Genomic DNA, 22,854 nt, shown 5'->3' with positions numbered 1-22,854 from the left:
TCCCTGGCAACCTCGTATTGGACAATACTCTCCTGTGAGAGATCAGCAGACGAGCACGCTATAATGAACACATTCGACTCACTGGCGCCGCCTCCGACAGGTCCTAGTACCTCTGGAGGAGTGAAAAACAACCACTCATCGTCACGCTCGCCTACAGATTCAGCCCTGTCATCCTCCTTCGGCAGCACCCGGTCCCACTCGAGCTCCTCGTCCCGAAAGCATATACGTAACCAGAACCCAGTTCAGACTTCATCCCAATCCACCGAATCCACCCCAATCAACACAACTGGTCCCGCGGGGCGCAACTATCAGTCCACAGAGCAAGCAGCCGCCTCGCAGCTGAAAGCTTCCCAATTAGATAATGCGAACCGTGACAATGCCACCCAACCAACGAACCAAGACTCGACCTCCGAGCCCCAGCAGTCTTGGTATAGTCAACTCGCAGATCGATATGGCAGCCTCGAGCTAGAGAACAAAGGCAGTGTAGCCCGCGACCACCTCGCATTAGGTACGATATGCATAGCCTGCCATAAAAAATGTCACACAGACCCCCCTAATACGCACGTCCTTCTCAACAGAACGAACGTTCCTAGCCTGGATGCGCACCTCCCTCGCCTTCGCCTCAATCGGCATCGCAGTAACACAGCTCTTCCGTCTGAACAGCGCCTCCTCAAATACAAAGGCCAATTACTTCGACCCAGCCTCCAACTCATACTCAGGCATCCTGCCACCGCATCTCGCTTCGTCAGACTACGATTCAGCCGCGTTCCACGTCTCCTCCGCATCTGCCCGTCTTCGTAGCGTGGGCAAACCTCTCGGCTCGACTTTCATCGGCGTCTCAATCCTTATCCTTGTTGTTGGCTTCCACCGTTACTTCCAGAGCCAGTATTGGATTATTCGTGGGAAGTTCCCGGCTAGTCGGGGCAGTGTGGCACTCACGGCGTTTGTGGCTGCTTCGCTGATTATTGCTACTCTCGCAGTTATCTTGGCGGTTTCGCCGGGGGCTGTTGAGACTTAATTTGGGGAGTGATTGCTGACGGGTCTTTAATTTTGGTCTCTGTTCCCCCCTCCCTTTATGTTACTCCTTCTGTTGTGATAGTCCTCGTTTGTTTTGTTGCGTTTTGCGTGCAGCATTTTGCATTTTCGGGTTTCTTGAGTTTACACATACGTTTCTGCGCCGAAGAGAAGGGGGAGCGAGTACATATGGGTATGCCTTTGTGTCGTATATTGATGTTGACGATAGACTGTACGCAATCATGATCATGAGTTCCACTATACCTAGGTAGTTCATACATAGATAATGTCTACCTACAAAGCTAGCACACAACAAAAAGCCGATGGAAATATTTCGTTCTTTTCTGTCAACCAACGCCCCGAATCCAATCGCGCCAGACCAGTCTAGGCACAATGTAAGAAGCAGGCGCAGAGACAGGGGAAACTACAAGATGGACGGAGTATATCGACAATGATGGGGGGAAGGTGGAGGCAGGAAAAAGAGGATAGAGGGGAAAAAAGAACCCGGGCAACATGGCTTGCAAACAATGCGAAGCAGGAAATCAGAGAAAAAAAGAGGAGCAGACTAAGAAACGGCTAAATACAATCCGTTCATCGCGGACCGAGCTTGTCCAAGGCGCGTGCACCCTGTTCCTGCCACTCCTGCTTGCTCACCCACATGTCCTCCTTGTCGGCGATCTGAGAAAAATGTGTTAGCAAGGGTCGGAGTCAAAAGAAAACAAAAAAAGGAGACTAACCAAGTTGGCGAGCACGGCACCACCCAGGAACACCATGTGTCTGCGGCGAGGAGGATCTTCAATGCGGACCTTGAATTTCTGCAAAGGTATTAGCCAGGCTGTATTTATGTTTTTGTCAGAGTTTCTTCGACGTACGTTCAGGCGCTCTGGGTCGCCGCCCAGTACGCGGGTGAGCCAAAGCTGCTTCAATTCCTTCTCCAGACGAGAGGGCAAACCGGGGTACATGCTGCTACCACCACTGAGCACGATGGCCTTGTATAGACTAGAGCGAACATCGACATCGGCACCCTGGATACAGTTGAAGAGCATTTCAGCCATACCAGGCTGGTCAACGTCAACCAAGTGTGGCTGGAAAAGGCACTCGGGCGCCTCGAAGCGCTCGCTGCCGACGCGGATGACACGGCCGTCGGGCAAGGTGTACGATTCAACGAGAACAGTGGTGTCTTCAGAAAGCTTCTTGTCCAACTCGAGGTCATAGGAGACGTAAGCGAGCTTCTCCTTGATCTGGCGCACGGTCTCGAAATCGGCGGTTCGGTTCAACGCATAGCCGCGGCGCAGAAGAAGGGCAATCAGGTTGCGAGTGACGTCGCGGCCGGCGACATCCAGGCGGCGAATGTGGTGGTTGAGTACGGTCGACTCGTACACGGGGATAATGTGTGTCACACCGTCGCCGGAATCCACAACAACGCCGCTGCTCAGACCTATAACATGATATCAGTATTGATCCCGAACTCACAATCTTGTGTTATATCACATACCCTGGGCATACAGTGCCAGCACCGCCTGGATCGCCACATAGACACCGCCAAATCCGTATCCTTCTAGCATCACCTCAGCCATCTGCTCGCGGTTCTTGAGCGGGTTCATCGGGGGCTCGGTGAGGAGAATCTTGCGATCCGTGGGGTCGATCTTCATCTTCTCGTAAAAGGTGTAGTTCCATAGGTGTTGCATGTCGTCCCATTTCTTGACAATTCCATTCTCCATCTAAAGCAGCACGGGTTAGGCACTGACAAGACACTTGCCTGGTTTGCGGAGAGGGCGGGGTAGCATAACCAGGCGAGGACAAGAAATCCCGAGATAAACATACAGGATAGCTGATCTGGAGCATTGAGCGTGCAGCGGCGGCTTCATCACCACACATGATATCCTTGACCACGATGTCGCCGCCCTGCTCCTCCGTTCGCAAGATGGGCCGCCCCACTATCGAGGGAAACTGGTGCTCTGGGAAGTTCTGGCGAAGAAATATAAATTAGACAAGAGCAGAAAAGGACTGTAGTGGTCGTGCGACATACCTGGGCGGCATAGCCGACCTTGAGGAAGCCGGTTCCTCCATCGAGGACTGCGGAGTAGCTTGTTAGCTTGGAGCTGGGACACGGTAGCCTGGGGGGGATCGGTGTGTACCAATGGGCATTTCCGCCATCTTGGAGGAATTGGGGATTCGACGATTGGGAGTTATGGGTACCGTCGAGATTGATATTCTATTTAGAAACTCCCAAGATGAGCGGAAATAGGAGAGTTCAGGGGAGAGCGGAGGTGTTGGGGATGTCTGAAGTCGAGCCCACGACGGACGGAGCATCATAACTTACGTGACCGTACCGTACCTGATATTCACCCCACAGCTGGGGGCGAGCCGCAGCCATGACGGTATGTGACCGCATCATCACATTCTTGATCAGACAAGCTCAGAGATGATGGATTAGAGCGTAAATAATGCTTTGAGGGTCTTGATAACTAGGGGTATGATTGCTGAAATCAATATATGCGCAGGCTACAGTACATGTGGAACGCCTCACATTAAGGGGTGTATACACGTGGGCTTGACTACAAGGGCACACCAAGTATAGAGTATAAATAAAAAGAGGAATGATATCTCCACAGTAATAAAGTCCAAGCCTAGTTTAACCTCCATACAAGCAGAAGCCGTTGATAGCGTTGAAGACCTTCCTGTCGGCCGACTCCGATATCCTCGGGAAACACACGCTCCACCATTTCCTATCGTCCCTGGACTCATACAAAGATCGCATTGCCCTGCTCAAGGAGATTCCACATTGCTAAATTTTGCTTGAATCCTTCGACCCGATCCTTGAGGTTGTTGTCTATAGACAAAATCGTGACCGACTTGAATCCGCACCTGAGGAAAACAACGAGCAACAATGCCACAAATCGGCTGGGTAAGTAACCCCTAGAAAGCCTCGGGTTTGAACAAAACAACTAACCATGCACACAGTATGGACTCGGGTCCATGGGCCTAGCAATGGCCTCCAACCTGCAGCGCCACCTAGCCTCGAGGAAGGCTATCAGCCTGATCTACTCGAACCGCACGATGTCGCATGGATCACCCCTGCAAGCGCTGGGAGCAATCCCAGAACCCAATTTCGAGAAGCTGGTGTCTCAATGTGGAATCATTTTCACCATGGTAAGCCGATCCTATCGAGAGGATAGATATCAATGCAACTAAGACCCCTCCCAGGTCTCCAATGACTCAGTGCTCCAAAGTCTACTATCCACCGCTATGGGTTCAAACCAGTCCCTGAAGGACAAGATCTTCGTCGACTGCTCAACAGTGCATCCCGAGACCGTAAGTTCAGCTGTATCGGAGCTGAAGGGCAAGGGTGCATCGTACGTAGCAGCGCCGGTCTTCGGCGGGAACCCAATTGCCGTGGATGGTAAACTTGTTTTCGCTATTGGTGGTCCTAAGAGTGCGACTGAGACCGTCAAGCCTCTGATCCAAGATGTTATGGGTCGCCGCGTTATTGACTGCGGCGAGGATGCTACAAAGTCCTCACTTCTGAAAATCGCGGGTAACATTGTTACTGTCAATATGATGGAGGCTGTTGGGGAGGCTCAGGTCTTTGCTGAGAGGACCGGGCTTGGAACTGGTCCTATGGAGGAACTCATTGGTGAAGCCTTTGGTCCTGTTGCAGGAGGGTATTCCAAGAGGTGTGTTACAATATTGTCTCCGTGCTGGCATTGCTGCTCTTTATACTTATCTTTGTTTCTAGATTGACTACCGGGGCGTACGCGCCGCCTCTGGACTCCCGTCCTGGCTTTGGTGTTTCTCTTGCTATTAAGGATGCTAGACATGCTATGTCGATGGCCCAGGAGCGGGGTGTTCAGCTTCCCGGGCTTGAGCTTGCTCGGGCTAATATGGAGGCCGCGAGAGAATATGGTGGAGAATGCCTGGACAGCAGTGCGATGTACGGGACGCTGCGCCAGAAGGCTGGTCTGGAGTTTTGGAATGAGAAGAGCAGGAAAGAGTAAAGTCAAAATCATGGTTCCCATAAGATACAGAGTAGCTATTGATTTGAAGATTTGAATTCGCTTAAAAGTCCAGACCGAAATTGTCCATGCAGACACCATTTGTTGGCACCGCGTATATGACCAGGTGAGGTGCCCTGTGGCCCTCACATGCTTCTGCCCTTGTATTGGGACTCCGCCCAAAAAAAAAAAAAAGATCATACACCCTCCCCCTCCAAAAGCCAATTAAAGAATCTCACTTGCTAAAATCCAGGATTCCCTTTTCGCCAAAAATTACTCGCGGAATTGAAAAATATATATATATATTAACCAAGGTCAACTTGGTAGAGGTGGAACAGTGGTTGGAAGGAATCCTACTCAAGTAGCCGTGTAGTCTCTTGGCGAGTCTGCTCCGCACGGGGTGTTGGGCTGTGTTGTCTGTCTGGTCGGCGTTGTCGGCTTGATTCGTGCGGTGTCTGCCAAACAGGGATAAGTCTCCGCAAAGGATGTCCCCAATGACCAATTGGACAAATTCCTCATATGCCGTTCGAAGACCGGATTGATGACCAGCTCGTCCGAGTCGCCAGCTGATAACAAACAGTCCGTATCCTCATACGGCCAATTGACTCTCATCCCACTTGTAAATGGAATGAACCAATTCTCGAACGGATAGTTTTGATAATTTGTAATGATCCTGTCACGCATTGCCGGCCAGGGAACATAGTCCATCCAAGCAGGATGTGGATGGAGAATTTGTGTTGGGCGCGGGGTTAGCCACTCTGGGAGTCGCTCGTAGTTCTCTTGCGTAGGGTAAATCTGCCAGCGCATAAGCAGGAACATGGTGTAGAGCACGGCAACCTGCACTGGCAGAGATGAGATATCTGGAAAGGTGCGCAGGATATCTGTGAAAACCTTCGAGACTGGGTGGGAGTAGACACTCCTCTCCGGGTTCAGCAGCGAGGAAACGCTCGGGTACGGTGGCCCGGCTAGTTTTTGTCTAGGGATGCCTTGAGCCGCCTCATGTTGCCGGCTATGAAGAAAATCCAAAAGAATGTTATCCAAAGGACATGTCGCTGGTAAGTTTTGTATCGGAGCGGCGAATGCAGGTGGCCCAGGTTCAGAAGTAGTAGTCAAGGGATGTGGGTATATTGGTGCCGGAGCATTCAGTTGAGGATATCGAGAGTTTTCTGAGCTGCTGCCGTGAAGCCGGTCGACCTTAGGAACACTATGCGGATCATCGATAAGGAAATTAAACCCTAGACGCTCATCGGAGCCGAGGTTCAAGCCGTGTGTGATATTATGGCGCTGCGAGTCCCACGCGACACGGAGAGAGACAGACGGAGGACCTCCATTGGTACTGTTGCGGCGACTCCCGAGGGTGGGTGCAGAATGAGTCGGAGAAGGCGTATCAAGGCTGGCAAGGGACTCGGCATATGGTTTCTCGCCTGGAATTGGGGACAAGTGATCGGTGTCTGGCACTGGGGATGTATACGAGGAGGGTGGAATTGGCTTGGGTATAGCTAGAGAAGGAGGTGCACCTATTTTTTATCAGTTCGAGAGTTAAATTTTATCGAGATGCGCAACTAACCTGATAGTTCTGGTCTAGCAATCAATGGTTGGAGAATGTCCATTGCTGCCTTAAGCCCTTGGCGGAGTTCCGCGTTCTCCGACCGAATCCTCTCATTCTCGCCTAGAGCTGCTTGAAGATCAAGGTAGGGTTTCTGTGATGAAAGGTCCCGGACCTGTTGTTCCAGAGCTTCTATGTGACCTTTGGTTCTTTCTCGAATTGCGCGCTGCGCTTGGCGGTCGTTGGCCCGCTTTTTGGCCAACTGCTCGGGTGTGAGATTGGCGACACCTCTTGACGACATGCTGTTCAGCTTGCGCTTACGTCCTGATGTTGTGCCATTGTCCAAGAGTCCATCCGCATCTATCGAGGCCGCTCGGGGAGGAATTGGCGAGTCTTCGGGTCTGTTGAGGGGATTGGGTTGCGAACGTTGAGGCAAGCCAGAGAGGTCAGGCGAAGGCGCCACATGCTCATTGGCGTTTGTAGCGCGGGTGGCCATTGCCTTACACACGCGCTAAGATTGGCCATTCAAGTTAGGGAAACAAGGAATGGAAGTTGGGGAACCTGGAGTAAGACGTGTGAGTATGCTAGGTGGGTCAAGAATGTCTCGACTCCATCACGTTTAAACTTTCGTGCGGCAATGGGAATTATCAGATTCTATGGACACTTGCCGATAAACAGACAATGTATCTTTGTTCCAAATACTATATATCTACGGACCAAAACTCCAATTCTTTAGGAGAAGCTGGTGATGAACAAGAAGCATTGAGGCAGCAAAGCCACAAAAAAAAAAAAAAAAAAAAAAAAGAATATACACAGTATCAACGCCATACACAACTTCGGAACAAGCCCAAAGAATCAAGATTATGCACAAAGAGAAAAGGATTCGGTCGTGTCGATCATATACACAGGCTTTTTGTAAGTTCCAATGCAAGAAAGAAAGCATAAGCCAGATGAAAGGGGGAATGATGATGGGGGCAAAAGTTCAAAACGACAAGCTCCAGGGATTATTGGATCATATGGCCCATTTTCGAGATCTATCAGAGCAGGCATATTAGTATCAACCACAAACTGAGTAACGGCTTAAAAACATACCTTAGTCTGAAGATATCCTTCAATTTCAGAGCTCTTAATTCCTTTCTGGCCACCAGTCCGCCAAGCCAATGGGATCATCGGCACCCGCTCTTTTACAAGAACTTCCCGGTTAGGCCCCTCAATGGCGCGGACTTTATCGGGGTTATTGGTGAGTAGACGAATTCCTTCTGGGATGGCATCCACACCACATCCAAGGTCCTCCAATATAGCCGTGGCCAGCCCATAGCTTCGAGCATCAGCCGGATGGCGGAGCAAAAGGTTTGCCTCGACGGTATCTGATCCGAGATCCTGTAGATTGTATGCCTTCAGCTTCTCGCCAAGACCGATTCCACGACCCTCCTGACGCAGGTAAACAATCACACCCCCTGTCGAATGTGAGGAGAGGGATTGGACCTCTGGAGGCGCATCAGAGGCAAGATCCTCAACGGGGAAAGACATCAAGCGCGCCGCCTCATCCAGCTGCTCGCCGCAATCGCACCGCGCCGACCACGCCGTCTCTCCCGTATAACATTCCGAGTGAATTCGCACCAGCGGCGGCTCGATCTGCTTTGGCGTAGAGACTGACCCAGCCAGCTCGTCATCATACCGGCTGCTGACTCTGCCCGGGTGCAATTTCCCAACATACGCGCCGCGGATCATTCGGTCCATCTCACTCTCCCCCGGCCGAACACTGTCTAAGCTCCGGCTGCGAATATTGTTTCCAAATACAATTGCCAAATGCTCCTTTCCATCCAAATCATTGTGGTAGAGGTGCAGGAACATTTCCGCTCCATTGGTTGTGGGGATTCGCGCCCGCACAATACATTCCACCGCGGGGAGCTGCGGCAGTAATTTGGGGCCTTTAGCGGCCTTGCTCTTATGGTCGATATCTGCTGCCTGGGTTTGGTGAAGGACTGCTGTGGGACTTAAATTCAAGTTCAATGTGCCGCCGGGGGTTGCAGGTGGGGTGAATGCGGGCGATATCAATGACTCCGGTAGGGCCGGAGTCTGTTCGCCTGTAGCGATGCCCCCTGACTCGAGTCATCTGATTGCCCATCTGAACTGGTCGGCAGCGTACGCGGGGGAAGTTTTGGTGAGGCGTGGGCCGGTAGGTCGGTCATTGCGACGGCGGAGAGGCGGGGTAGTTGGGATTTGTGACGCGTGAGGCTCGCTGCAGAAGCTCTAGTGTGCAGGGGTAGCGATTGAGTAGCGCGGGTGCATTAATCTGACGGAAATACAAAAAGAAGTCTGTTCAATGTAAAGTTTTAGTTGCGAAGTAGACTATGCCCCGGCTATCCTCCCTCGGCATGAGGAGAAGAAGGGCTGAGTCATCTATATGTCACCGCTTACTCTAGCACATTCTTCTGGGCCTTGGTCCACCTACCAGGGCGCAGGATGATTATTTAGTCAAGATTTTATAAGTTATTCAAGCTTTGTTTAATCTATAATTACACCATTCTATGAAATGCATGACTTTTCCTTGGCCTAAATTCAACCCATTGAATATTGGTCTCACTTCACCTATATGCATCACTCTAACAATTCGGAGCCGACATCGGGGGAGGAAAAGATAAACAATCGCGGCATTTTATCACGCCACCAGTATTCAAGTCGCATGTGTACCAGCAACATACGCATATCCATAATTAGTGCTATGGATATTCTAACTGTTTTCAGTTTCCAAAGACATGTAAACCATATATCAGATCATACACTTGTCCCCTCAAGAACGAAAGGTGGTGTGTCTCCCTCAAACTTTATCAGACTCCCATCGCTAGTCACACCTTCGTCAAGAGGCCAGGCTAGCAGATTGCGTTTCGGGATATGAGCTTTCGCGAAGTGTTATAGAAAACTTATAGTGTAGGCATTTGGAACTGCTCTATTCAACCCCGGCTTTTTCCATGTAGATCCCCCCGGCCACTAAGCCAAGAACAGAAATTATCATAGCTTCAAAAAAAAAAGAGTTTGTTCTTTCTAACTAAAGTATTTAGTCAAGATGAGAGCACTCCATATCCATGGTAGGCCTTCGAACTCCAGATAGCGCCGCGCTTAAATGGTATCATCATCACATCAGGTCATAGAAACAGCTTGAGATTACTTGCCCAGAATATCCAGCACAAAGCGCCGGTCGACCTCCATCTCTTTATCGTCCTCTTCACCCTCAAACTTGAGGCGATAGACGTCCTTTCTTGCGCCCATCACCTCGGCGCGATAGAAGGTGGTGGTGTCCGGGTATCGCGCAAGGACCTGCTTGCCAGCCGGGTACGCAGCTAAATGGGTGCTGAGCTGAGGAATGGGAATGAGAGAGGCAGCAGTAGTCTTGTAAACCGCCCCCTGCTCACCATTCTCATTCGGCTCGGGGTCCTGCACATCATATCTGGGATCAGACATGACGCGCGTCAGTCAATGTAAATTGAGACGAAATGCAAACGACCTAACATCACTTACCGCTTCTTCGGTCCGTCGCCAGTAACAGCCTTGATTATGCATTGGATCCCCTCGCCCTCGACACCTTGTTTATTCTTGTTGTGTTTAAAGACAACCTGAGCCCCAACCACTAGCAAACCACTCCGCTCTGCAACAGTGCCCTTGGTCCCCTCCGACGGCCCTTCCTCGATCTTGACCATGATATTATCCTGGCGGCCCCCTTCGCGGGCTTGCGTGCTCGACGAGACGCTTGCGCTGCGTGGGACGGTCCCCTTTGAGCGTGCGGTCTTGTCAGCCCCCGAGGCACTGGGGGAGTCGGTCACCGAACCTTCGACTTCATTTCTTTTCTTGCGAGACTTGTTGAACGATGCGGACCGGTTTGGAGGCGCTTCAGCTTCGGATGCCTTGCGCAATGCAGTGAGCAGTTCTAAATTTTTGATTACATCGCATGGCTCGTCCTGCATGATCGAGCGCTCGTCTTCGCTGAGCTTCTGGCTTTGGCGGAGCCAGCTGTCGAGTTGGTCGTGTTCGGCCATGGTTGGTTCTGGTTGGCCGTGCGAGGTTAGTATATGTGATTGATATTAGGCTTGAATTTCTTCAGACTAATTTCAAGCGACGCGCATATTGGAGCTTTGCGGTGTCGGCTATAGAGCCGATGGATCGGATCTAGTGCGGGGGGACTCACGGTTGCCATCATGCGCGATCTTGTCTACCAACGTTTTAATCTGCACAGACAATGAATTCTGTTGATCGAACTTCTCCTTGGATTTTCGAATATCCTGGCAGATCTTGGTCCAGAGCTCCAATTCCTCATTATTGCCAAAGCCGTTGTCTCTGGGTCGGGGGCGGTTGCGAGACATCCTCCGTTTACTAACAAGGTGGGGGGGTAATGAATGTGTAAAGAGTATGAACAGCTTACTGCTGACCAGAACCCCAGGGTATTGAGAACTCCAGATTTGAAGCAACAAGTTGTTAATTCAAAAGGTTGGAGACGCGGTGATAAGGGCTCCGTCCTGCGGGCGGTCGGGGTTGATACGCTAAACTACTTTGGGACATGAAATTGTAGATGTAATTGATGTTGGTGGTTGTGTATCGTTGGTTTTTGTCTGTTCAATGGGTATATTGGTGATGAATATCAAGAGACTTCAATCCTATTAAATTCAGTTGAACTATACTGTCCCAATGCGGCTGTATATTTTGGCTATAACTGGAAAGACGTTTGCGGAAGTACCTGGTTGGGCATTCCGTGACAGATTGGGATACTCCGTAAATCTCAGAAACAAAAAGCCATTTCAGTGAAATGCTAGACCAATCTTCCCTATAAAGCTCTAAACGTGTGTCATAGATCAAACAACCCTGTCCAACATTTCTCACCGCAGGCTTGGCGGGGTATTTCTAATCCCAAGTTTCTGGTTGCCCCTCCGCTTTTCCCCCAAACATACATTTCAAGATGCAGGTCCCACTACTTCGGCTGCAATGTGGTAAGTTTTGAGATGCTTAGAAGAAGAAACATCCGCTAATATAACTTTAGGCGTCAACAGCTACGACTGGGGTAAGCTAGTACCACTTGCGAGATTGTGTTCCCCGCACTGATTAACCCATCATAGGCAAGGTTGGCCAAGAGTCTGCAGCGGCAAAGTATGCGGCCACAACAGCCGCCCCAGATTTTGCGATTGAGGCCGACAAGCCCTATGCCGAAGTAAGTGATAGCTCAAGTGCAATGTCAAGGCAATGGACTCACAATTCATAGCTCTGGATGGGCACACACCCGTCTCTTCCCTCTAAAGATGTGGAGACCCAGCGTACCCTCCTCGACTTGGTTCAGGATAACCAGGCTCTGCTATCGACGGATATCAGCGAACGATTTGGAGGCAGACTCCCGTTCCTGTTCAAGGTGCTTTCCATCCGTAAAGCGCTAAGCATCCAGGCCCATCCCAACAAGAAGCTTGCGGAGCAGCTCCATGCCCGAGACCCAAAGAACTATCCCGGTGAGTATGATAATTGAGATCACACCCAATCAACGAGCACCGGAAACACGGCTAACCACTTTCAAGATGATAATCACAAGCCCGAAATGACCATTGCCATCACTCCGTTCGAGGGTGTGTGTGGCTTCCGTCCACTCGCAGAGATCACGCATTTCCTCAAGGCCGTGGAGCCTCTGCGCACCCTTGTTGGTGATCAGGCAGCCAGTGAGTTCGAGAAGCTTGTGAAGGGTAATGAGGACTCTGAGGATCCTGCCGTCATCCAAAAGAACAAGGAAGCGCTACGATCCCTTTTCACCACTTTGATGGAGTCTTCATCCGAGAAGATAGAGACAGCCTGCAAGGCCCTTATCTCGGCCGCAGATAACAGCCCCGATAGCTTTGCAACTCTAGCAGGTGAAGTGGAGACAAACCCTACCAACCCCGCTGAGCTGGCTGCGCTTGCCAAGCGTCTGGACGGACAGTTCCCGAACGACATCGGCCTGTTCATCTTCTTCTTCCTCAACTTCGTCAAGCTGCAGCCTGGCGAGGGGATGTTCCTGAAGGCAGATGACATCCACGCTTACATCTCCGGTGATATCATCGAATGCATGGCGTCATCTGACAACGTCGTGCGAGCCGGTTTCACCCCGAAATTCAAGGACGTCGATACCCTCACCCAGATGCTGACCTACTCCTACGCCCCAATTGAGGAGCAGAAGATCCAGGCAACAGACTACCCGTATGTTGTCCTCAACGCCACTGCTTACTCTAGCGCCTCGTCAGCCATGCTCTACGACCCTCCCATCGACGAGTTCAGCGTTATCAAGACTGACTTGAACCGGACTGGCGCCAAGGCGACTTTCGACCCGATCGAAGGCCCCAGTATCTTCATTTGCACACGCGGCAAGGGCAAGATCACCGTCGGCAACAAGACCGAGGAGGTCCAGGAAGGCTACGTTTTCTTCGTCGGCGCCACCGCTGAATGTGTGATTGAGAACACCGGCAGCGGTGAGGGTGATGATGATGTCTTTACGACCTACAAGGCATTCTGTGAATTGGGCCCGACCGGTGAGGAAAACTAGGTCAACTGTAACGAAGTTGTCATATTCTAATCTGTGGCGTCAAGATGAAACACGCCGTTCTGGGATTGGCGCAAACCTGTGAGGTGCACATGGGATACAGGACGGTATTCCGGTGTGAAATAACGAAATAATAAAATAACAAAATTACGAAAACAATACAATGCAATTCAATGGCAAAAGAAAAACTTGGAAATGTTTAGGCTGTACTTGGAACCGCTCAAGGCCTTAGACATATTGTGCCAAGCCTCTAAAGAGACCGACCTTTGCACCAGTGGAGGTATCGGATTACTTGTTTGTTACGTTCCAAGTCTGAACATTTGAATTCCCTTCATCCAATTTATTAGCTTCCTTTCAACCAATATACAAATATCTTATAGCTTGTAGAAGACGAGAAGTTGACATTGTGACGGTTGGAGAGAGCAAGACCTGCAAAAAACCATGTTCTCTTCATGCGAGGACAAAGGTATTGCGTCCTGAAACTTCCGATGCACTATATCCCATGATGCTAATCCATATGCCTCACCGCATTGACAGGGGTGTGTGTACATCAGATTAGTTCCTTTTGAAGAGTGTCATAATATCTTCCACAACTGTCCAATGAGCCTTCCCTCGGGTCTGTCCTTGTTTAAATTCGTGTAGAATATCCCCATTCTTTCATTTTTGTACGCTCAAGTAAGTTGAATTTCCAATACCCTCATACTCAAGCTGGACAAAATCCCATTGAAATGCCAGCTGTACCTTGACGACGCCACGATGTGGATCGGAGCACAGCCAATGAGCAACCGGCGGCCCCAGTTCCTGCACCCTGGGCCCCGCAGCCGAGGGAACCCAAAGAGCGGGGAGATACCCGCGCAGATTATAAAGCTGAGACTCAGCCCTGGAGCTCCCCTTTCCACCTCTCCAAGAGCTTCAATCACTGAAATCATAATGTCGTCCAATGATGGTATCCCCCAGCTCGGCTTCTGGGAAAAAGCAGATATCCCATTCGTGCATCTATCCATATATGCCAGCATGGTATATGCTGCCATTACTGGTGTTTTTCGGGGTAAAGCCAGCCCCAAGCGCTACGATCACCACATCCTGGCCGCCGTGATTCGGAAGGTCGTTGATCGAAGATCAGATCGGCAGATGCAGTATGTTGTCCTCTGTCTCATTATTTTGCATATAAATCCCAAGAAAGCAACAATGAGAATATACAATCCATTGACCTTGTATTATCGCACAGGTACCTCGTGCCGCCAACTTCAGCGACCTACGAAACCGTCATGAAGAAGCACGGTCTCCAACCCGAGACCGTTACACTTCCACACAATGCAGAGGGCCATTGGATCGGAAACAAGAATGCCAAGAACGTGATCGTATATTACCATGGTGCGTCCCCAATCTCGATTGTGTAACTCGCGGAGAAATTCCCACCCAAGAGCCAAAACCCTAATCACAACATTGCATATCCCATGGATATCCACAAATACAAGCAAAAGCAAAAAGAAAACAACAACTAACCAATAAAAAAACAGGCGGCGGCTTCGCCATGCCCGCCATCCCAGCCTACTTCGACTTCTGGCTCGAGATGCTAAAAACCCTAAACGAAACCGGCCATGACCTAGCCGTCTTCTTCCCACGGTACACGCTAACCCCACACGCAACATACCCAACCCAACTCCGGCAAGCCGTCGAAGCCCTGCGCTACATCATCAATGAGACGGGCCGGTCACCAGCCAACGTGATTATCGGCGGAGACTCCGCAGGCGGGAACCTCACTGCAGCGACACTGCTGCATCTATCCCACCCGCACGCGGAGATCGAGCCGCTGACGCTGTCGGCGCCATTAGCAGGCGTCTTTACGTATGCGCCTTGGATTAACTTTAGTACGGAGTGGCCGTCGATGAAGGATAATCAGTGGAAGGATATTATTACGCCGGGGGTTTTGACGAGGTGGTCTGATGCTTACCGCGAGGATAGACCGGCGGATAATTGGAATGAGCCGTTTAATGCGCCGGCTGAGTGGTGGAGGGATGCTAAGACGGAGAGGATTTTGGTTCTTGCTGGTGGGGATGAGATTTTGCTTTCGCCTATTCAGGAGTTTGTGAAGAAGATTAAGTCGGTTTTTGGGGAGGTTACTTTTGTTGTTGGGGCTGATGAGGTGCATGATGCGCCGTTTTATACTATGGTTAAGGAAGAGACTCAGACTCGCTCGGAGTTGCGAGGGTGGTTGGCTGCTCGACTGTGATTTTATTTGTTGCCACAGGGTATTGAGGCAGAAACATAAGTTGGATAGGAACAGGTTCTTATTGTTCCTATTGCCTCATACCAAATTACAGATAAGGGATCTAAATATGGTACCAATTGCAAGATTGAGATAGGTCGTGTCTTTTCATGAACAAGCAGGATAGGCTGCCCTGACTCGGATTAAACAAAACAACAAATATATGGAACGGCATTTGGATTATTCTACGATGAGACCTTGGCAGAGAACTTAGCAGCCGCAGTATCGAAGAACTCGCTCTTTTCCTGGATATCAGTGAGAAGGGGGTGTGCGGGCTGGACCTGCTGTAACCGGCTAGACGAGAGATACAAGTTAGCATCAAGTTCACTATCTCGTTTAGACGGAGCCACGACGGGATGACATACGACTCCAGGTCCTCAGTCTGCTTGCCAGCCAACACATTCAAAACAATGCTATTGGCAATCAACTCCACGTCGGTAGGGTATTTCTCAAGAGCGGCGGTGAGGGCAGCCTCGGCCTCGGGAAGACGACCCAGGTGGATTTCAGCGACAGCCTGCCCGACGATAGATAGCGGTGCGGAGGTACCGGGTGCGGAAGCGAGCTCCTCGAAGACGTAGAAAGCAGACTGGTAGCTCTCGCCGCCCTGTACAGAAACAAAAAGTCAGCACTCATACACCATTGGGTTATAGATTGTAGGGTTCCCATCAACATACGACTCTCAAACCAACCCACGACTCGGCAACGTTGACCAGCAGCGAATCCTGACCCCAGCGCTTGGCAGCTTGAACTTCCTTAAGGGCGAGATCGGTCCGGTTTTGTTGGAGGTGGATCTGGACGATGAGGGAGACGCTAAAATACAGACAGATTGTCAGATCGATATGCTCCGATATATCGCAGTCTTCTTGCGACGAAGGTAACTCACGCCTCGAGGTTACCCTGGTGCTTGGACAGCAGCGCCAGCGCCTCCTCGCTGTAGCCCTGGGCCTGGAGCACGGTAGCAGCAAGGACCTGCACGGTGTTGTTTTCGGGGTAGTTCTCTGCGAGTTCTTGTGCGAGCTGCAGGGCAGCGTCTGTGTTGCCGGATGACTGCAGGGCCAGGGCCCTGACGGCCGACAGGTCGGGGCTGTCCTCTTCGATGGAGGGTTCAGCGAGGCTTTCGTCGAATTGACCGAGAGCAATCTGGGCGCGGAGTCTGAGGACTTGAGCGGGGAGTTGGTTCTCGGGGGAGAGCGCGGCGGTCTCGGAATCGATCACATTCTGGTATTGGCCTGAGTGGAAGGCGCTGTGGATATTCAGAAGCTCTGCGGGGAAGCTGGATTAGCGCTGATAGCAGCTGGAGAAGGGTATGGAAGTCTTACCGCCCTCTGCAGAAAAGGGATCCATGTTGACTGTTGTAGAAGAATTGGTTCGAGGGGAATGGGTGTTGTTGATGATGCCCTGTGGCCGCAGTTGTTCACGGTGGCTTTATGGTGGAGAGGCAACTCTGCCGAGATAACACGGGGCAGGTGGGCCGACCGCCTTGGATCTATACAATTTGATCAACTACACTTCAACTTCAACAACACTCCATCTACAAATCTATCGTTATTTCTACATTTTCATAATTGAGATTGAAAGGCATGATATATATAACTTCCCGACATAAACTAAATCGTACAGGGTATCAACATGGGACAAACATCAACATTCCCATACAACACAACTAACAAATTCGTGAGATATAGATAAGTTAGATAAGTTGGGGCCTCGTTAAAACCAACTGGGTTAAATCCCTTTGGAATAAATCCCCCAGCTGGAAAGAATACCCCGTGTTCGCTTCCCGTGTTCTCTGCTGGCACAATTTGGTTGGGTGCCAGCAACAACGGACAATGATAAGCATGGGGTACATGATCCAAGACAGGCCATGTACCAATTCCCTTTTCTCAGGATCACCGAGAAAATTTCTTCTTAAAGGCCCGACCTGCTTTGCGGGCCTTGCTCGATACAACTCGTGCAACCACAAGAGGCAACCACTGGGGTTCGTGGTTGGTAGGCGGAGAGGGTGACGATGATGGCGAAGTAGATGTGGTTGCAGAGGATTCACCGGACTGTTGTGGTAGGGCTCCACAAAGTGGCAGTAAACAGTTTTCGTACTCCGAGTCGGTTGCAGTCGTGGCCAGCGAGACTGAGTCTTCTTGGTTGCAGAACTCGGTGAATGTCCGCCGTGGGTCGTATTGGCTGATTCGAGCGTACAGCCGATGAAGAGATGATTTGCCGATTATTCTCGCGACTGGAGTTTCATGCTCCAGCTTTAGTGGGCCTATATCTCGTAGATCGAGGGAGGAACAGCACGATGACTGCGGTGATGGGTGTTGTTCAGACTCAGATGGTTGGTCTGGGTGACAGGTGCTGTGCTGAGTGGTGACCACCTGGTGGACTCCAAGTGTCCTGTGAGTTATGTTAATATAAATGTATAATGGAAAAGAGCCAAAAAAAAAAAAAAAAATAGATGCTTACCTTGGGTCGATGCTTCCGTTGTCCCCAGAAATGGCATTGAGCCAATTGGGGACCTCGGCTTGTTCGTAGTAGACTTGCATGGATGTCATCGTGCTATTTTGTATTTAGCCTTTGGTGATTTATGTGAAAAGGCTTTGAGGAGATTGGAGCTGGGGTTGGTGGTGTTGTATCAATCCCCGTGGGTCGATCTGGTATTCGATATACTCTATAGTGAAGCCTAGTTGAGGTATACTTGAAGTAGATTAGATATATACCTGATGGCAGGATGATGTAATAGTCAAAGGAGATAGATGAAGAAGTAAGAATTCAGAAGAAAAGAAATGGATTCAAAGGCTGTATATATAGATCGTTATTCAAAAACTACTAAGCCTTCTCGAGACCTGGCGTCGAGTTCCGTAAAATCAGATCACGATTAAAGGGTACTTTCCCCTATAGAGATAAATTAGGGCTGCATCCATGGGTACCAGGGCCGAAAGGTGTTTCGGCGATGATGGAAAGAGCGTCATGGGCATCGTAACAGGGCAAGTACATATTCAAACCAGGCACTGCTCTGACTGTGGCAAACCTTATAACCAAGTGCACAAATTCATAAAAAGCGCACTTTTCTAAACATAGACATGCTGTATACATCATGGTGATGATGGAAGACTGCGGACGTAGAGGGCGATTCAAAGCAATAATATAGAACTACAGGTTTGCTGGTTACATACTGTACTCTGTAAGCGAGCTACGCGTGTACCTCATTAGCGTGAGATATATATGTTGTGGTAGATACTACAGTGGGCAGAAAGCAGAGGAAGAATCATGAATCTATTTAATCTAGCAATTCCGGGGTTTATATACCCTGGCAAGACAATCAAAACTAAGGCTCAGTCTGTCAAACATCCTTTACGTATATGGGATGCTCCAACAATATCTTCGACAGCTCCTCTTATGTGAACCTCTCTATCTCGCTTTTATCCTCTGTAATATATTATCAATCTTCTTTTCATCACCCGAGTCTTGGGGCAAGCTGAGTTGTCCTATCCGAGGCTAGAATACGACTTATATTAGCATATTCAAGCGTCGTCTTTAGATAGGGCTCCTTACTCGCATCTCTTTCTCTATAGAATGAATTAGGCGCGAGAAGTGATTCGCAAGCGTCTCTCAAACCGCGAGAAGGGAACTGTAGACTATATAGTGTTGCAGATAAGAAGGGGAGAACGCAATGGAAGAATCATGATCTATTCAATAGTAAGAAACCTGGGAAACAAGCATCTATGGAATGGTCAAACACATACTATATCTCGCCCCTCACAATTTCGGGAAGAATTTAGCTAAATTATCCCAAGCAATGACATGGCTTCATATTAACTGTTCTTTTCGAATGTAGTTGATGCCGCTACCATTACTCTGATAGAGAGTTGGACGTGTCTTTGTATCAAGAATTCTTTGACAAGTGCTTCCAAGAACCTCAATGTCGCGCTCTTAATTTCATGAAAGACCACTGCTGACTGAAAATGCAAGGTGTTGGCCCGCTACCTGAAGTCATACCTAGTAATCAGGATATTAACATCATCTTCCTTTAAGGAGGACTTAGATCGATTTCGTGTTACCTTGGTTGACCTTCTGGATTCTAGAACCGCGTTTGTATGAGCGAGAAGGAGGGTAATTCAGCTTTTGGAAACGCGAGGTACAATATTTTGATAATTCTCTAACCCGAAGATTGAAGACCTTTGGATGAAGCCCTTCTATGAGCTACTCTGGGGTTATATATGTCAATATTGAGTGTAGTGGGTAGATTGTTCTATTTGTCTTGTCTATATTAAAAATACATTTGCTTTGCTTCATCCGAAAGCCATAAGCCATAAGCCACGAAGTCACGAAGTCACGGAAGCGTCAAGCAATTCAGATCCGCGATACTCAATTAGCCCTGCCATCTGAATTTACCCTCCCGCAGGGTCTTCACGACACCCAGGGGCATAAATTCGCGATTCACAGCAGCCAGGCCACCGTAATTGCGAACCATCCCTTCATGATACAACTCCGCCACCCATCTCCAGTAGGGCGTCATTGTTCCCCAGTAAGCATTGATAGAGTCTTCAGAAGACCTGCGACCAAGGGAATCCTGCTCCTTTTTAAAGCTCGAACTCAGAGCCAGACTCGCCTCACTCGGCACCTCTGTGAGTTGCGTGTACACATCCACAAGAGAAGGACTAAATGTTTCCGCATACCGGTTGTACTCTTCCAGGGACATGAATGACTTAGATTCACCGCCCCATTTGTTCCGATATTGGCTCCTGAAATCAGAGCCGTGCTTTTTGAACTTTTCCTTGGCTGCCTCATATTGTTTCTCATCCCTCACAGAGGCCTTGTGCAGTAGCTTGCGGGGGGTCTGTTTGATGTTTTCACGCATGGCAAGTAGTGTAATAAAGGGATTGAGAAGACCCAAGCCGCCGAGTTCAATGGGATAATAGAAGAATCCATCGGGAAGGTCGTGAATATCGAACCGTTCTGCGATCACAGTGCGTAGATGGTCGGTGACACCTCTGATTTGATCAGATGAACTATTATCAGCTGAGCTGTTGTTGAAGAGTGTGCGCTCGATGCGACTCAGGGTGGTAATGGCCATGTCAATATGGTCCCTACCGAAGCAAGTGGCTGGCTTTGCAAAGTTGTTGGTAAAGAAGCGACCGAAGTAACTGTTCCATGCCTGTACCCAAGCGAACACACTTTTGCAGGATGAAAGTTGTCGTTGAAGCTCTTCGATATGCTGGTCAACCTGGGCCTGGTCGATTATGAACCTTTCTTTCTTCGCATCCAGAACCAGGAAGCCCCAGCGGATATCACCGGTGGGAAGGGCAGACTCCTTTGGGGTGTCATTCAAGCCCATCTGCACAGTTCCAGTCTTCTCTGCGTTGAACTTCAGACCCATTACTTGACTAAACTGCTCCATTGCCTGCCATGCCTTGACGCAAGTTTTCTCTGCACCCCAGAACCAGAAGTCATCATGAAGCCGGTATAGGAAGGCACCGTCGGTAGCCTGATTAACTGTATAGTCCATACAGAAGAGAACGGCTTCTCCGAAGCAGTCACCGAGCGTGTGACTCATTGGAAGGCCACACTTGCGGGTTTGAATAGAGGCATCAGCTCCATCTTGGACAAATTTGAGTGGAGCCTCCAAAAACACCGTGAAAAACTTGATCCACAGCTCAGAGACCCCAAAGAACTTTAGCACGGTGAGCATGGTGGCATGAGGCATTGAAGGGCCAAACCACTCAAAGTCCGACCGGACTGCAGTAAAGTCTCCGCGCTGATGCTTATGGATGATAGATTCTGTGATCAGGAGGTGTAGAAGGGAGTGCTTTGCATCCAGGACGTTATTTGTGTCGGACCCTGTGGCGTCATATTCCCGTGCGCCTTCATAGATTGAAGCTGGTAGTTGACTCATGAAATACTGGTCGGTGTATGTCCTCCTCCGAATCTCGTTGATCTTGCCGGAGTCCGAGTTGGCTTCTCGGCCAAGGAAGTACTTGCGCATTTCCTTGTGCTCTTCGGGGATATCTTCCTGTAGGGTCTTCCAAGCGTTGGAACGTAGGAATGTCTCAAAAACCTCCCGAAGCTTGACAGCCCATTTTGTTCCGATATACTGCAGCAGAAGGGCATCGAGAAGGTCTTCATCCATGAAAATCCGGTATTTACCGTTGAGCTGACGGCGCATTTCAAGCGAAATACCATCAGCGTCTCCGGTCCATGTCCAGCTCTCGAGCGAGGCAATGCGCATGTTGAGCACATCTGCCACCTCCTGAGCAACCTCGGTATTCCGCATGAACTCTTTCAGAATGGCTGTCTTTTCATCATTGAGGATGTCGCTCTTAAGCAGTGCGCCAGAGACCCATTTGAGTTCGTCTACATCGAGCCACTCGCCCTTTGAGACCAGATCTGTGCCAAATGATTGGATACTTGTTCGAAGTTCCTTGAGTGCCTGTTGAGAAAGCTTGGTTTTGGTGAATAGATCATTGAGGTAGGACCGGATTGCGTCTTCGTTCACATGGGTCGCAGCATTAAAGACCAAGGACTCCCAAGTCGCGCGTTGCTCATGCATTTCTGCCCGCCCAACGTGTTCGAAGGTTGGGTCGGATTTAGTGGATTTGGATTCATTCGCAGTGGAAGTAATGCTTCCATCCAATTCCGACAACCATTCTTTGACCAAATTGCTGTAGAAAGCACCGTGCTCGTGCTTTATCTCAAGATACTGCAGCTCCTTTTCCAGCTGATCGATACGATCCTGTAAAGCTGCCTGGGAGATGGAAGGGTCGTGGCGACTTTGTAGAAGAAAGCGACGAATGTTTGTATGATCTTCCGGCTGCAAACGACCCACTCCTCGCGGAGTGAGTGTGTCTTCTGATTCTTCATCAAAGGAATCAGCATCTAAATCTGCGTCGTCTTTGTCGAGTGAATCCTTGGGAAATCCCTTCAGGCGTGATATTCCATCCAGCAAAGCCTGAGCATGGGTGCGCAGATCTGGGGCTGCCTTGGCAACTGCGAGAATTTCGGTTTTGCGCAGATCAAATAGGGCGCGTTGCTTGGAGAGTTCACTGATTTTTGTGGCAGTGATAGACTTGAGAGTCTGTGGGAGAGCTCCATTTGCCATAGTGGTGTTGTAACTTTGAGTTTTCTCAGAGAAGGTCCGACTGAAATGAGATGTCGAGATAATTCGACGAGAGTTGAAACGTGGAGTTCGGGAGATGCCGCGCCTTACATGATATACGAAAGTTCCCAACATTGAGTCATAAATGAAGTACCTAAGTACATAAGCTTGGAAATTCTAACGTGACGTAATATTTTCAAAGGAAAATCCAAGCGGGCACCAGATTGAGGTTTTAGGTATTTTTCCTGAGATTGTGCCACCTGGACTCTCCTTTTATCGGGCACCTAATCAGGAATAGCGTTAACTAGTCAAAGTACGAGAACCCCTGTAGGATATGAGATAGAAGGCTTCGCTTAATTGCACGCCATGAATATTCATAGCCATCTTCTTTGGGTGATG

At 49.7% G+C, this 22,854-nt stretch overlaps 11 protein-coding genes across 11 annotated transcripts; 4 read left to right on the top strand and 7 right to left on the bottom strand.

Annotated features, from left to right (window-relative positions):
- Window positions 1-63: 63 nt before the first annotated feature.
- Window positions 64-1,018, top strand: N7487_002436 (uncharacterized protein; the record flags this gene model as incomplete). The annotated part of the gene is made up of 2 exons (XM_056870183.1): window positions 64-508; window positions 579-1,018. 2 exons carry the CDS (start codon window positions 64-66, stop codon window positions 1,016-1,018), a joined length of 885 nt encoding a protein of 294 aa, XP_056734967.1.
- Window positions 1,019-1,605: 587 nt separating this feature from the next.
- On the bottom strand, window positions 1,606-3,171 carry N7487_002435 (actin-related protein 2; the record flags this gene model as incomplete). The annotated part of the gene is made up of 7 exons (XM_056870182.1): window positions 1,606-1,692; window positions 1,752-1,829; window positions 1,887-2,452; window positions 2,510-2,735; window positions 2,839-2,982; window positions 3,044-3,090; window positions 3,153-3,171. The coding sequence occupies 7 exons, from the start codon at window positions 3,169-3,171 to the stop codon at window positions 1,606-1,608; spliced, it is 1,167 nt and encodes a 388-aa protein (XP_056734966.1).
- A 733-nt stretch (window positions 3,172-3,904) lies between these two features.
- On the top strand, window positions 3,905-5,012 carry N7487_002434 (NAD(P)-dependent oxidoreductase; the record flags this gene model as incomplete). The annotated part of the gene is made up of 4 exons (XM_056870181.1): window positions 3,905-3,922; window positions 3,979-4,167; window positions 4,222-4,691; window positions 4,754-5,012. The coding sequence occupies 4 exons, from the start codon at window positions 3,905-3,907 to the stop codon at window positions 5,010-5,012; spliced, it is 936 nt and encodes a 311-aa protein (XP_056734965.1).
- Window positions 5,013-5,366: 354 nt separating this feature from the next.
- Window positions 5,367-7,051, bottom strand: N7487_002433 (bZIP transcription factor; the record flags this gene model as incomplete). Its single annotated transcript, XM_056870180.1, has 2 exons — window positions 5,367-6,526; window positions 6,577-7,051. The coding sequence occupies 2 exons, from the start codon at window positions 7,049-7,051 to the stop codon at window positions 5,367-5,369; spliced, it is 1,635 nt and encodes a 544-aa protein (XP_056734964.1).
- Window positions 7,052-7,559: 508 nt separating this feature from the next.
- Window positions 7,560-8,747, bottom strand: N7487_002432 (GTP cyclohydrolase II; the record flags this gene model as incomplete). The annotated part of the gene is made up of 3 exons (XM_056870179.1): window positions 7,560-7,589; window positions 7,648-8,657; window positions 8,705-8,747. The coding sequence occupies 3 exons, from the start codon at window positions 8,745-8,747 to the stop codon at window positions 7,560-7,562; spliced, it is 1,083 nt and encodes a 360-aa protein (XP_056734963.1).
- A 973-nt stretch (window positions 8,748-9,720) lies between these two features.
- On the bottom strand, window positions 9,721-10,913 carry N7487_002431 (SAGA-associated factor 29 family protein; the record flags this gene model as incomplete). Its single annotated transcript, XM_056870178.1, has 3 exons — window positions 9,721-10,003; window positions 10,075-10,597; window positions 10,739-10,913. 3 exons carry the CDS (start codon window positions 10,911-10,913, stop codon window positions 9,721-9,723), a joined length of 981 nt encoding a protein of 326 aa, XP_056734962.1.
- A 590-nt stretch (window positions 10,914-11,503) lies between these two features.
- pmi1 (mannose-6-phosphate isomerase pmi1) lies at window positions 11,504-13,102 on the top strand (the record flags this gene model as incomplete). The annotated part of the gene is made up of 5 exons (XM_056870177.1): window positions 11,504-11,534; window positions 11,585-11,605; window positions 11,661-11,752; window positions 11,804-12,041; window positions 12,108-13,102. The coding sequence occupies 5 exons, from the start codon at window positions 11,504-11,506 to the stop codon at window positions 13,100-13,102; spliced, it is 1,377 nt and encodes a 458-aa protein (XP_056734961.1).
- A 927-nt stretch (window positions 13,103-14,029) lies between these two features.
- Window positions 14,030-15,332, top strand: N7487_002429 (putative 6-hexanolactone hydrolase; the record flags this gene model as incomplete). The annotated part of the gene is made up of 3 exons (XM_056870176.1): window positions 14,030-14,235; window positions 14,328-14,473; window positions 14,620-15,332. 3 exons carry the CDS (start codon window positions 14,030-14,032, stop codon window positions 15,330-15,332), a joined length of 1,065 nt encoding a protein of 354 aa, XP_056734960.1.
- Window positions 15,333-15,553: 221 nt separating this feature from the next.
- N7487_002428 (putative Coatomer subunit epsilon) lies at window positions 15,554-16,712 on the bottom strand (the record flags this gene model as incomplete). Its single annotated transcript, XM_056870175.1, has 5 exons — window positions 15,554-15,662; window positions 15,734-15,972; window positions 16,043-16,178; window positions 16,252-16,630; window positions 16,688-16,712. The coding sequence occupies 5 exons, from the start codon at window positions 16,710-16,712 to the stop codon at window positions 15,554-15,556; spliced, it is 888 nt and encodes a 295-aa protein (XP_056734959.1).
- Window positions 16,713-17,257: 545 nt separating this feature from the next.
- Window positions 17,258-17,914, bottom strand: N7487_002427 (uncharacterized protein; the record flags this gene model as incomplete). Its single annotated transcript, XM_056870174.1, has 2 exons — window positions 17,258-17,756; window positions 17,826-17,914. The coding sequence occupies 2 exons, from the start codon at window positions 17,912-17,914 to the stop codon at window positions 17,258-17,260; spliced, it is 588 nt and encodes a 195-aa protein (XP_056734958.1).
- Window positions 17,915-19,731: 1,817 nt separating this feature from the next.
- Window positions 19,732-22,458, bottom strand: N7487_002426 (uncharacterized protein; the record flags this gene model as incomplete). The annotated part of the gene is made up of 1 exon (XM_056870173.1): window positions 19,732-22,458. One exon carries the CDS (start codon window positions 22,456-22,458, stop codon window positions 19,732-19,734), a length of 2,727 nt encoding a protein of 908 aa, XP_056734957.1.
- Between the last annotated feature and the right edge of the window lie 396 nt (window positions 22,459-22,854).

The sequence above is a fragment of the Penicillium crustosum genome (genome assembly GCF_028827405.1).
Source record: "Penicillium crustosum strain IBT 35664 chromosome Unknown utg000001l_segment0_segment0, whole genome shotgun sequence".
In the NCBI taxonomy this organism is placed as follows: domain Eukaryota; kingdom Fungi; phylum Ascomycota; class Eurotiomycetes; order Eurotiales; family Aspergillaceae; genus Penicillium; species Penicillium crustosum.
The sequence above is the reverse complement of the archived record's forward strand: the minus strand, read 5'-3'. Positions and strand labels throughout refer to the sequence as shown.